This window comes from Prorops nasuta, unplaced genomic scaffold (genome assembly GCF_024137725.1).
Source record: "Prorops nasuta isolate Cenicafe-Biocafe unplaced genomic scaffold, Cenicafe_Pnas_1.2 PNAS00011, whole genome shotgun sequence".
In the NCBI taxonomy this organism is placed as follows: domain Eukaryota; kingdom Metazoa; phylum Arthropoda; class Insecta; order Hymenoptera; family Bethylidae; genus Prorops; species Prorops nasuta.
In genome coordinates, this window is record NW_027116808.1 from 3,038,178 (window position 1) to 3,051,376 (window position 13,199).

At 42.6% G+C, this 13,199-nt stretch overlaps 2 protein-coding genes across 2 annotated transcripts; both read left to right on the top strand.

The window, feature by feature from the left end:
• The first annotated feature begins 1,268 nt into the window (after window positions 1-1,268).
• LOC136777619 (paramyosin, long form-like) lies at window positions 1,269-13,092 on the top strand. Its single transcript, XM_066734053.1, has 13 exons — window positions 1,269-1,572; window positions 2,364-2,420; window positions 3,408-3,494; window positions 3,589-3,755; window positions 5,569-5,926; window positions 6,010-6,306; window positions 6,621-6,837; window positions 6,915-7,042; window positions 7,143-7,255; window positions 11,073-11,268; window positions 11,340-11,468; window positions 11,562-11,933; window positions 12,011-13,092. Exons 1-13 carry the CDS (start codon window positions 1,456-1,458, stop codon window positions 12,401-12,403), a joined length of 2,631 nt encoding a protein of 876 aa, XP_066590150.1. The 5' UTR covers window positions 1,269-1,455; the 3' UTR covers window positions 12,404-13,092.
• LOC136777622 (paramyosin, short form-like) lies at window positions 7,468-10,791 on the top strand. Its single transcript, XM_066734061.1, has 3 exons — window positions 7,468-8,098; window positions 8,167-8,473; window positions 10,152-10,791. The coding sequence occupies exons 2-3, from the start codon at window positions 8,192-8,194 to the stop codon at window positions 10,725-10,727; spliced, it is 858 nt and encodes a 285-aa protein (XP_066590158.1). The 5' UTR covers window positions 7,468-8,098; window positions 8,167-8,191; the 3' UTR covers window positions 10,728-10,791.
• Window positions 13,093-13,199: the final 107 nt, after the last annotated feature.

The following is a 13,199-nucleotide window of genomic DNA, read 5'->3' on the forward strand; positions in this document are numbered from 1 at the left end:
AGTAGTTTTGGTGTTTGCCATCAGTCGCCGTCATATTGCTCACACGTCGTCGACTGCAAATAACAAACTGCTTCTTCCTGCTAATCCCAGCACGAAGCTGCGAGGAATTTTCGTCAATTTAGCAAATCCCCCGTACATTAACAACCTTAACTCCCGATTCTCTCGAATTATCCAAACGCTCAGCGATCGCCTTAATTACACAACAACGAATCTGTGATATCCGTCCCGTTTATCTAGGCGATTCCCAATTTTTTCTCTTTTTTTCTCTACGCCACACTCACATGGAAAAATAGAGAACAACGACCCAAATACGTTGTTCCTATAATTAACACTCAAACTGAGCGGTAATTTAATTTTAGCGTGCAGTTCCTGGATGAAAAATCCGATCGTGTCATCAGGAAGATACGGACGCGTTCAATTGTTTCGCCATAACTTTCTAATGCACGCTTTGACACATAGTCATTATATATGTTCGACTCCCACGCGATGATGAGTTTCAGTAGCGAGTTTGGAGACACACTCGTGTACCACTTATCACCTGATCAACACAAATTCGACTATCTAAATTGGTCCCTATTACTAAGCGTAATTGGGTAGGTTTTCGTCGACTCGTCAGTCGCGTGGGTGGAACTAACTTTGAGACTTACGTGTCTAGAAATCGAACCTGCTCTTTCCACTCGAGTGCTTTGGGACTTAGATTTTTAAGGATGAAAAATTCTGTAAGAATTGAGACGACCAAATTGATTGGACTTTGCACGCGAAAAGACCTTCAATGACCACACCTTGAGACATAAAGCATCATCCAGCCTTTTTGCTCCGCATCATTACTACTGGGGCGTCTAGTCAAAAGAAGCTGGTCACTTTGGCAGTTGTCTCTGACTGCTCCGCAATTAGCCAGTTTGGATCGGAGTTTCGGTAAGAGGTGGTGATTTCAACAGGCGCCATGTTGTGGCTTACCTTGTGTGAATTAAAAAAACAATATATATAGGAATATTAAGGGGACCGGTGTGGAGTAATTTAAGAATCTCTCATTGGAGCAAACTTTGATATATATATATATATATATATATATTGTAAGTGAAGAGAATCAACGGAAAGACTAGCTCGCTACAAGAAGATGGCACGTAGCGAGTGGGTGTAGGAGCACCCTCGACGATGCAGAGGTTCCCCGTGTGGATGACGAAGAACCGTCGGAGGTTGTTGGGGTGGGGGTATCCCTGGACGAAGGACGCATGCGTTGAGCGTCATTTTGACGAAGCCATGAAGCGGCCGGCGCGCCATACGAACGACGACGAGTCGCGCACTACGAGTAGGGCGCTGGTCGGCTCCGAAACCCCGAAGAGGACCGGAAGTTGAAGAAGCGGAGGACCCAAAGCCTTGCCAGAGTTTTAATTTTTCTTGAAAATCGACACTACGACTTAACAAGAGCAAGTTCGGCCGAATTCTTCAGAAAAGATGTCTTCAGCGGTAGCAAAAAGCTCCAAGTACACATACCGCTCCAGCGGAGGTGCTGGTACCGAAAACGTCAGCATCGAATACAGCGCTGACCTTAGCGCTCTTTCCAGGCTCGAGGTAAATGAAAATTAATTAATTTTCTAATTTCAATCCTTTTTCTGATGCATCTTTAATCACCTTCTACATAAACCTTCTCTTTTATCTCATTCAATCAGAAAATCATTGTTCCTCTCTACAACCTCATAAATTTGTATCTTACCAATTAAAATTCAGGAACGGTAAGTGCGAAGACTCTTGTACATCAGAGGATGATGAGGAAATTCTAATAGAGGAATTTCTTCTCCCCTTTTCCTCGTTTTGTTCCGCTCCAAAAGTGGTACGTTCGCGAGACGTACAGTGACCGTAAGGAGGATAAAGTGAAGCGCGAAAGTTCAGTGACCATAAGGGATGTAGTGCCAACCAAGCGATGAACCAAAAGTGTACACGACCGCTGGCTAGATATCGTATTGCTCGACTACGAAAATAGGCGTTATACAGTGACCATTTCTCTCTCGTGCGATGACCTTGGAGGGTTAAATTGTTCTCCAGCAAAGAACCGTCCAACGGAGGCGAATCGACGAGGTTCGCCAGGTTCTCCAGAAAGGTTACTCGGATTTCTCGGCGTTCCCGGGTTAGTTTCCAGGATGGACCAGGAAAATTAGCAGGAATTTTGTGTTTCCAAGGGAAATTTGCTACCTCGTACCTCGAGGATCAAACCAGATCCGGACGCATTTCCGAAATCCCGAGCTCGCGGATATTTTCGTCGAGCGGTTACATAAAAGGCGTCGAGTCTTCTTCGTAATGGTCCCACGAGTGCACGACTAATTAGCATCGATATAGTTAATCCCAGAGCCCTTCTCTCTTTTCAGGACAAAATCCGGCTACTGCAGGATGACCTGGAGTCCGAGAGGGAGCTGCGACAGAGGGTGAGTTTTAAACGGGGAATCTGTTTGGGGGAAATGAACGATGCGACCCTCGCGAGAGTTGGCTTTCTTTATATATATATAGCTCGAACGCCATAGTGAAAATTCTATTACTGCCTCGAGAAGAACGTTTCCCAATCGCTCGGTCTAAAAATCTGGAATAGAGGAGAAAAAAGCAACAAGGAGGGACCGGGGGATCTATTACGGATTATAACGTTTAGAAGGAGTGGGTCGAAATGTCCAGCTCTAGAGCCTCGGCTATTTTTGGTTCGGTAACCTCAAACGCATTCCTTTCCCCTCTCTCCTTGCCTTATCTTCCACTTTTGTACAAAATTTATTGTTAAAAGCTTCTGTGATTTTTATATATAATTTTCCGAAGAAGAAAATATTATTTTTGTGTGTATATATATATGATATACAAAAGAAAATTTTTGGTAGTACTGGAAAATACTAATTTGCAAATTTTTCTATAAAATTTGCTCGTCAGGTTTTGAACACTTGCCAAGAATTCTCTCGTAAAATCCAGGCAATTTTTCACGCTCTCATAACACTTATCGCATTGCGAAGAGACGTTATGCCCTGCGTGAAATTGTTTTGACAATACGCACACGCGTCTATTTCTGCTTCTATATATATATATTTGCGAATTTTAGCAGCACCAGGAGACCTGGGGTATTTCAAATTCTCGAGTTGGACAGCTGGCAATAAAAATCTTGGGATAATCGACTCGCTAACAATAATATAACGACCGAGGTGGCCTCTCTTTTCTCGATAAACCGCAGGCTTGTAATATGAATAAAGCTCCGGAAATAGGAACACCGTGCCAAAATTAGCCTGCGCTATTCGCGTTGTGGACAGAAAGCTAAGCTTGTAATTTCCTACTCGTGCGCGTCGCAATGTTTAATTCCACTTTTCCAAACTCGAGGACTCTTGTCTTTACAGCTAACTGAATAATCCACGTGATTCATTCATAAAATTTCCCTTTGACAGATTGAACGCGAGCGCGCGGACTTGAGCGTGCAAGTGATTCAACTGTCCGAGCGTCTTGAGGAAGCCGAGGGTGGCGCTGAATCTCAGGTAAAAATTTTTCTTATTTCAGAAAGATAAGAGGGATTTGTTGGTGGGAGAATTTTTGGGTTTGGGAAAAATCAACGATTTTTTCTGGTTACAGTTTGAGATCAATAAGAAGAGGGACACGGAACTAGCCAAGTTGCGCAAACTACTCGAAGATGTGCATCTCGAAAGCGAAGAGACTGCGCACCTTTTGCGCAAGAAGCATCAGGAAGTTGTGGTTGATTTCCAAGATCAAATCGACCAGCTATCGAAAGCTCGTGCCAGGTCAGTAGTAGTATTGATAAGTCAGGGGAATTTTCTTTAATGAAAATTGTCTAAGAAATTCTATATGAAAGAAAATTGTTTAAATTAAATTGAATAGCTATAGAAACCTTATATCAGGTTAATGCTAAGGAAGTAAAAAATATTTTCTAGCAGCAAAATGTTTCTTTAAATTAGTGTTGATATATTGAGCAGGGAAGGGGATAATTTTTTTTTTTTTATAAAAATTAATCGAGAAATGCCTTAAGTAAGGAAATTTTCAAAATAGAATTGACTAGCTGTAGAAATTTCATATGAGGTCAATGTGAAGAGAGCTATAGACATTTTCTAACAGTAAAATGGTGATCCACATTAGTGTTGATAAATCAAAAGGAAGGTTTGGATTTTCTTTTATCAAAATTACCTGAGAAATTCTTTATAAAATAAAATTTCCAAATTAAAATGGACTGTCTATAGAAACCTCGTATCAGATCAAAGTAAAGGGAATTACAGATGTCTTCTATCATTAAAATTGCTGTGCAGATTATTGTTGATGAATCGGAAGAAATATCTATATAATAATAAAGTTGGAAAAGAAGGTTTGTTTTTTAATTTGTTTGAAAAATTATTCATGAAAGAAAATTTCCAAAATCGACCAGCTTTACAGAAAATCCATATCAAGACAGTGTGAAGGAAGCTAGAGATGTCTTCTATTATCAAAATTTTTATCCAGATTAGTGTTGATAAATGGAACATATAGGAAGACTGTTATCCTTAAAAAATTATACGACAAATTCATCACAAATAAAAGTTTCCAAAATAAAACTAGCTAACTATAGAAATCTCGTGTCAAGTCACTGTGAATGAATCTCCAAATATTTCTCTAGCGGTAAAACTATTGTCCAGATCAATGTTGATAAATCACTCGCGTTAAATTTGGCATTACGCATAAAACTATAAGAGACTATAGTAATAAGAGGGAGGAAGAGAATGATCTTTTAAGAATCACCCAAAAAATTCTCCACGAAAGACACATTCTGGACAAGGCAAACCCGAGCAGAGTGAATCACGACTCGTCAACGTAATTATAGCGCGAGGCAGTGAAAGTATATTCGCAAAATTTGCGTGGATTATGCTTCGGCCACACTGGCTTGGATCCAAGCAGCAACACTCTCGCATCTGAAATACACGAGGATTCGTTAGCCCAGCTTTTCTAAACATAGTTGCCTCGCGTTACGGAACCCGGACGTGTAATCACCCCCCCCCCCCCCCCTCCTTATTATTTCCTCCACAGCAAGGACGTTCAGAAATTTCATCCACTCTAGGCTTTCCCTCATCGAAGCTTCTTCAGCATATATAAATATATATATCTAGTGTACACGTGTTCACACGAACACACATGAAAATCGATAGAAAATTCGAAGGTTTCTTCGGAGGAATCCGTTTTCACGAAGAATCGATATCTCGAGGAATGGATAAGATCCAGGGTGTTTTTCTCGTTGCTGCCGCGTGTATACGCGGTGCGTTTCCCTTCGCTCGCACGGCCACTCGGCTTATGACTATTTTTAACCACGCGAGTCGCACGGCAAATCTGAAGCCCGCGCCATATTAGTCCACGCGACCGGCCCGAATCCCTCCTATCCTCGGAATCGGCCAACCGACACCCTATACCCTGTACACGCGTGTGTAGGTGGATGGTGAACGAGCTCTTCGAAAGTTCCTCCGGAGCTTTTTATCAAATTACACAATCGATCAAGGTCTTTGTTCGTACATCACCCTCCGTGACCTTGAATCTTTGCAACAATACAATAATAAGAATAAAATTGGAAAATTGCAGAGCCGACAAGGAGAAATCGAAATTCCAGCAGGAAGTTTACGAGCTTCTCGCTCAACTCGACAATGTCACGAAGGAGAAGCTCCTGTCGATCAAGACCGTGGAGAAGCTGGAGTTCCACGTGTCGGAGTTGAACGTGAAGATCGAGGAGCTGAACCGTACGATCGTTGACATCACCAGTCACAAGACGAGATTGTCCCAGGAGAATATCGAGCTGACGAAGGAGGTGCAGGATCTCAAGGTCAACATCGAGAACATCAGCTACTTGAGGACCCAGATCGCGGGTCAGTTGGAGGACGCTCGTCGCAGACTCGAAGATGAGGAGCGTCGTCGGTCCTTGGTCGAAGCTTCGCTGCATCAGGTTTGTGGAATTTGTTAATCTCACACACACAGGGATGTTGATTGATCAATTAGGGCAATTTTTAATTTTCAACCAACTTTCAGGTGGAAGTCGAATTGGAGTCCGTCCGAGTGCAACTGGAAGAAGAATCCGAAGCTCGTCTGGACATCGAACGCCAATTGGTCAAGGCTAACGGCGAGGTTCAAGTGTGGAGGTCGAAATACGAGACGGAAGCCAATGCGCGTGCCGAGGAAGTTGAGGAGCTTCGACGCAAGTACAGCGCGCGCATCCAGGAACAGGAAGAGCAGATCGAGACCTTGTTGGTGAAGATCAACAACCTTGAGAAACAAAAGTCTCGTCTCCAGTCGGAAGTCGAGGTCCTCATCATCGACCTTGAAAAGGTAGCTCGATCAATTTCGAATGTAAAATTTATAAATAGAATCTTGATATCTTAGGAAAATTTAAACAAAGTAAACCCGAAGATTTATAAAAACTCAGAATAGACAAATCAAACATTCATTAATTTTCTTTAATTCTCATGAAAACAAATGTTTACATAACATTCTTCAAGCACAAAATACACTTGTTCGAAATAACCAAACATATATTGTATCACAAAAAATATAAGGATATAATTCTGGTATTGATTATAATAATTATAGAATATTTCCATACAATTAATCATTATCATTATCATTATCATTGAATTGTCCAGGCGAATGGAACAGCTCGGGAGCTTCAGAAGCGAGTGGAGCACCTGGAGAAGGTGAACATCGAGATAAAGGCGCGTCTGGAGGAGTCCATCGCGATGTACGAGCAGAGCCAGAGGGACCTTCGCAACAAACAGCAGGAGCTCCAACGCACGAACGCCGAGCTCGATAAGACGCGCGAGCTGAAGGACCAACTGGCGAGGGAGAACAAAAAATTGGGAGGTAAGATTGCTTTCTCCGGTCGAGTGATTTTCAACGCACAATGTCCCCCCTTCCCACGTGATTTAATTATTCACCAGATGACCTCAGCGATGCTAAGAACCAATTGGCCGACATGAACCGCAGACTTCACGAGCTCGAACTTGAACTGCGTCGTTTGGAGAACGAACGCGAGGAGCTAGCAGCTGCTTATAAGGAAGCTGAAGCAGTCAGTATATACACATATACAGTTCTTAAATAACACTATAGTTATGCATCGTTATTTCCACGATCCCACTTGATCCTCCTCTTCATGGTTACGTCCACAGGGTCGCAAGATCGAGGAACAACGGTCCCAGAGATTAGCAGCCGAGCTGAGTCAACTACGTCACGACACCGAACGTCGTATCGCTGAGAAGGACGAAGAGATCGAAGCAATTCGGTAAGTAGAAGATAATGATGAGTAAATATGAGAAAATCAAATTTCTTCAAGAACCTTCGACGATGCACAGAGTAGGAGAGTTTGGTATATATAGTTATTTATAAATTTTGCTCTCGAACGAAGAATGGAATTTCAACGTCATTAAATTGGCTGCAGTCTGAGTCTCTCACAGCCTCCTCCTCCTCTTCTTCATCTTCTTCTTCTCTATTAATAATGCACGATGAGAGAAAGCCTTAATTAATCGCTGTGTAATTCGATCGTTATCTCTTTTGATCCATCGAATTGCTGCTCTGAAATAAACATATATATATATATATATATATGATTGCAATTAAACGCTACTTTGGAGAATTGGTATCATCCCCAAGGTCACTCGATCCCTTCTCCGTTCCACTCGATTTCTCGAGTGTGGAAAATGGATTAAGAGCGTCCAATCGTCAAGATCCTCGCTCGTGATTGGACGAGAGGATGGTAGGCTTTTCAGAAATTGATTTCAGGGGGCAGTTCTTGGCAAGAATTCCCTACGAAATTCGTATCATTAATCGAATCCGATGCGATATGCACTTATGGATGGCAGTGTGGTTTCTATTAATAAACGCGACGACGAAAAGTGAGTCACGCTCCAATTATTATTGACCAGCGCTGATTGGTCGCTCCCAATGTGGCAATCGGGAAAAAACGTACAAAAGATGGCACCTTGCTGCGTGCGCGGCCCAATTTTTCGCGAGCCACCAAGGTGTCGTCAGTGGCAGCGAAAAGTGCGCGAATCCAGGGAAAAACAGTCGAGTGGCCGAGATATGACGAAGAGGGATCGATAGTACTCGAAGAAGCAAGGATACAAAGGTACGAGAGTGGAATTCTTTAGGGAAGGGGTGGAGGGAGGTTCTCTGTGTAAATTAGCAATTTTGCAGAGATTCGCACTTCCGAGGAAACACAATGTCGTGTTACGTGCCACCCAGTCTCATGCCACTCGAGGAAAAATGGCACCACGTGCCTACCCACGTGTACAATCAGAATTATGGTTATGGGATGAATTATTATCAACCCATGCTGGACTATGTCGAGAGGAGGGATGGTAGATCGAGACCGGAACTACCTTGGAACGATGGTCGACTCCTGTGGGAGGACAGGCCCTTTCGAACTTATTCGCGTGCTGATTTGGCTAGACGTGCCATAGATGCTGAAGACCAGGCCAGGGACCATCTGTCTCGGTTCAAGGTACGAGAATAACTCTCTCGATTCGACTCTTCATCAGTTTTTTTATCACTGCCATTTTTTCTTCGACTTACTGGCCTGGTCTTCAGCATCTCTTTGTTTCTTAATGACGAGGTTTCTGAAAACAGGCCAGTAAAGTGCATCACTTGGAATTGAAACAATGGCCAAGAAAATCTTGCCAAGCTATCAATGACTGTCGAGCTATTATAGTAAACACGAGGATTATTGTCGAGGCTTTGCTGGATGAGAGTTGACAACTGCTGCGAGGAGATTGAAATTGTTTTTGTGGTGGTAGGTTAATGGATTTTTGGTATAAGGAAAGTGTCGATGTTCTACAGGGCAAACTCGAAGCTGCGACGTTTCTCGTTGTATGTTTGACCTTTAAGTTTGCTAATTTTGGTCCCACGGAAGCTTTCGCTCTCGAGAACTCATCTGCGTTCGGATACCAAAGTGCATGTGTAATGTTTATTTATTTCTGTGGGCTTGCGAGGAAAACACTTTTTACACTTATGTTTGTTTAGAGTAGGGAGAGGAAAGTAGATAGGATTTTTTGTTTGTTTCGGTGAGCTTGCGAGGAAAAAATAATTGTTATACTCGTTATCCATTTAAAGTGGAGAGAGAGAGAGAGAGAGAGAGGGGGGGGGGAAGGTAGAGTAAATTATTAGTTTATTTCACTGACCTTGGAAGAAAAATACTTTTTACACTTATATCTGCTTAGAATAAAGAAAGAGGAAAGTAGACTAATTTATATATTTACATGACTAATCTCGAAAGCAAAATACTCTTTACACTAATATCTGCTTAAGGTATAGATATAAAAGTAGACAAAATTAATAGCAGAATTTCTATTGCATCATAGAAATAAGGCGAACGCTGAAAACTATCACGGAAGTGAAAAGCTAGTTGGCAGACTATTATTCAGGACGGCCTGCTACGGAACCAATCGTGTAAGCTGCCAAGTTGCTCGTAGGGTGAAAAATTCATCTCGCCATTCGTCTGGTCAGTAGTACTCGAGTCTCTTCAGGGCGTCGATCGCGCATTAGTATAATCCAAAGCTTCGATCTTTCAAGTGTGTACATATAAAATCACGTTCAGTTCGGTTCGAGCCGTTGCCACGAGAAAGTCCGTGAAAGTTCGCAAAGTCAGTGTGGGTGTATAAATATATATATATATATAAACATATACAGGGTGAAACGTACGATTAGTAACAGTTTTGGGCATAGGTTCTTTAGATGATTCCGAGTAAAAAAGTCAAATACATTTTTTTTCTATCTCCTACCATTTTAGAATTAATTGATTTTTTAATTTAGCCAGTAAGACTACTTCAACTGTAAGAGTGAGAGAGACGAGCATACTTCTTTCTCTCTCTTTCTCTTACTACTTAAAGCATTGTCATAGGCTAACCATAAAACTGAAATAACTCGAAAATGGTGCTAGATAGAAAAAAAGTTTATTGAACTTTTTTACTCGAAGTGGTCCAAAGAACTCATGGACGAAACATTTCCTATCATCTACGTTACACCCTGTACATATATATATATATATAATACCACTAATCGAGTCTCCTCGCAGCGTGACAAAAACCTACCAGTGAAGTTATCGAATCGCGTAGATCCAGTCATTGCTCGGCAAAGTTGTCCATCGATCCACATTTTTCTAATAGAGTTGTGGTGTTCCGAAGATAGCGAAGAGGTCTGACTTCAGTCGCGAAAAAACTGCCCAGGCTAGTCACGTGACGAAGGAAGTATTTCCATACAAGAGCGAGGACTTGCGTTGGCGAGTTCCGTTATCGACGAGAATCGAATTGTTGCGGCCCAGGACCCGAGCGAGCAGACTCAGCCCCGAAGAGATGGCGGAGATCGAACTTCAGTCCCTGAGAGACGTCCAAGCCATGAACGAGGTTCAGGATGCTCTGGAACATGGTAGGAACTTGAGAGGAAAATCAGCTCGTGCCATAGAGTTCCACCTGAGAGCAGAGGCCATGAAGAATCTCACGAAGAGTCAGGAACTGGCGGATATCAGAAAATTCCAGAGAGAGTCGGTTCAGAGCTTCTACGAGGACAGAAATCACTCGAGGTTGATGCTGGATAGAACGAGAAATTTACTGGACGAGGATAAACTGACCGAGCCTCTTGGACATCTGAACAAGGAACTTCGGGGATACGAGCAAAAGTCCAGCAAATACTTTCTGGACAAGAGGTACAGGGACCCTGGAAGACAGAGAATGGGATGCGAGTTCTTTAGGCTCAGAAAATGAACACAGGGATGAACTTGTAGAAATTCTATGTTTCTGTGAAACGAAAATAAACTGCAACGAAATATCTCTGTTTTTTCCTTCCTTTCTTTTTTATCAACAGGGAACACAGGATTTATATATATATATATGTATACTAATTCTTATTATATAAATAATGAAATGATATAAAAATCCTTGATTGTACCCTTGTACTAACAAGATGGTGATCTTTTTATTCTTAACTTAATTTTATATATTTATATAATCACTTAGAATTAATTTGTGTAAGAAACTCCGTACTCTGTGCCTCGTTCCGTTAAGAACGTAGCTTCAGGAACGACGAGTAAAGAAAGTTTCGTTGATTAGCAAGCAGACCAGCATCGAAATCGAGCAGCTGAGTGCTCGTGTTGTGGAGGCTGAGACGAAGCTGAAGACCGAGGTCCAACGCATCAAGAAGAAGCTGCAGATTCAGATCACCGAATTGGAGCTTTCCCTCGATGTCGCTAACAAGAACAACATCGATTTGCAGAAGACCATCAAGAAACAGTCGCTCACTTTGACCGTAAGCTCGTAACCTTGAAAAGACGATGAACAAAACGGGACCATCGTGTATATACATATATATAATTTTAGGAATTGCAAGCCCACTACGACGAAGTTCAGCGTCAACTTCAGGTAACGCTGGACCAATTGGGCATCAGCCAACGTCGTTTGCAATCGTTGACTGCGGAACTCGAGGAAGTTCGCGGAAACTACGAATCCGTGAGTAAAGAATGTTCCTAAATCATTGATCAGAAATTATCATGAGTACACTGAGTTATTTCGAACAATAAAAAATACTCTTCATCTACTCAGGCCCTGCGCGCAAAGAGGAACGTCGAGCAGCAATACGAAGAATCGGTTAGCAGGATCAACGAGCTGACCACGATCAACGTGAACATCGCTTCTTCCAAGGCCAAACTCGAGCAAGAATTGGCAACTTTGGCCGGAGACTACGAGGAAGTGACGAAGGAGCTACGCGTGAGCGACGAGAGATACCAGCGAGTGCAGAACGAGCTGAAACACACCGTGGAGATCCTGCACGAGGAACAAGAACGTATCGTGAAGATCGAGGCCATCAAGAAGTCCTTGGAGATCGAGGTGAAGAATCTCTCGGTGAGACTGGAGGAGGTCGAGGCGAACGCCATTGTGGGAGGCAAACGCATCATCAGCAAGCTGGAGGCCAGGGTGAGTTTATACGTTTCTTCAAGGTGGAACGACCTTGAGAATAGAATTTTCCCAAAGCCAAAAGTTTCCTTTTGCAGATTCGCGACTTGGAACTCGAGCTTGACGAGGAGAAACGCAGACACGCCGAGACGGTGAAGATCCTGCGCAAGAAGGAGCGGAACATCAAGGAGGTGATGATCCAGGTTGAGGAGGACTCGAAGAACATCGCGCTGCTTCAGGAATCGCTGGACAAGGCCACTCAGAAAGTGTGCATCTATAAGAGACAGCTTCAGGAGCAGGAAGGCATGTCCCAGCAGAGCGTGACCAGGGTCCGGCGCTTCCAGAGGGAGCTGGAGGCCGCTGAAGATCGCGCTGATACCGCTGAGAGCAATCTGACCCTGATCCGCGCGAAACACCGCAGTTTCGTCACAACATCCACCGTGCCAGGCTCCCAGGTATACCTCGTCCAGGAGACGAGGCAAGACCTGTAGAGAGCACTTCCGGTCAGCAACCACCCCGCACCAGCAGAGTCTCACCCTTTAGCGCTTCGAACGCCACGTCGTAGAAATTACGAGCGTTGGTTCATCCTCGATGAAAGTCTCGTCGATTTTAATAATTTAAACGCACTCCCGATGAATCCTCTTTAGTTAGGCATCAAGTACATCCTCTTAAGAGTCCGGATTTTCATCGTTGGATGAACTCGCGGGCACCGACTAATCGCGACATTTAGACAAGAATGAGACAACGTGAGACCGTTTTTAGATAACCGCAAAAATCACCGAGTAAGAGTGGATACTTTTTGGAATGGGAATCGAATGGGGTAACGGGAAAAAGGAGAAACTTTGATGATACGATAATGTCGTTTGTTAAGTTGTATCGGTTAATCTATTCTGCAATGAATACCGTCGGTAAATTGTTTAATGGCCATGAACGAGACGCAACGATATCAACTCTAAAAAAAAAAAACAAGAAAATGAAAAAAAAAGAAACAGCAGCGAGAACAAATCAACTAAATTTTCACCGATTTTTAATCTCTTGCAAATAACTTTAGTCTTCTCGTTTTAATCATTATCATTACTACTTTATTATAATTATTTAAGCGTGAAGGCTGAGAAGAAATAAACGCGACTATTATTCATGCCAGTCGCACTTGTATTTAAATAAAATATTATTAATTCTATTCTATTATTAAATTCATTGGTATTGTATTTTGCCCATTACATATATGCTTACTCTCGTTGTGTTATACGTCATACGCGTGACGAGGCGTATAAGAAGACGTAGTGT

Excerpts from the sequence above, each read along its gene's own strand:
- LOC136777619 (XM_066734053.1), top strand. The coding sequence starts at position 1,456 with ATGTCTTCAGCGGTAGCAAAAAGCTCCAAGTACACATACCGCTCCAGC. Across the intron at positions 7,043-7,142 it reads CTTATAAGGAAGCTGAAGCA|GGTCGCAAGATCGAGGAACA; the intron begins GTCAGTATATAC and ends TTACGTCCACAG. Across the intron at positions 11,469-11,561 it reads TTCGCGGAAACTACGAATCC|GCCCTGCGCGCAAAGAGGAA; the intron begins GTGAGTAAAGAA and ends TCATCTACTCAG.
- LOC136777622 (XM_066734061.1), top strand. The coding sequence starts at position 8,192 with ATGTCGTGTTACGTGCCACCCAGTCTCATGCCACTCGAGGAAAAATGG. Across the intron at positions 8,474-10,151 it reads ACCATCTGTCTCGGTTCAAG|ATAGCGAAGAGGTCTGACTT; the intron begins GTACGAGAATAA and ends GGTGTTCCGAAG.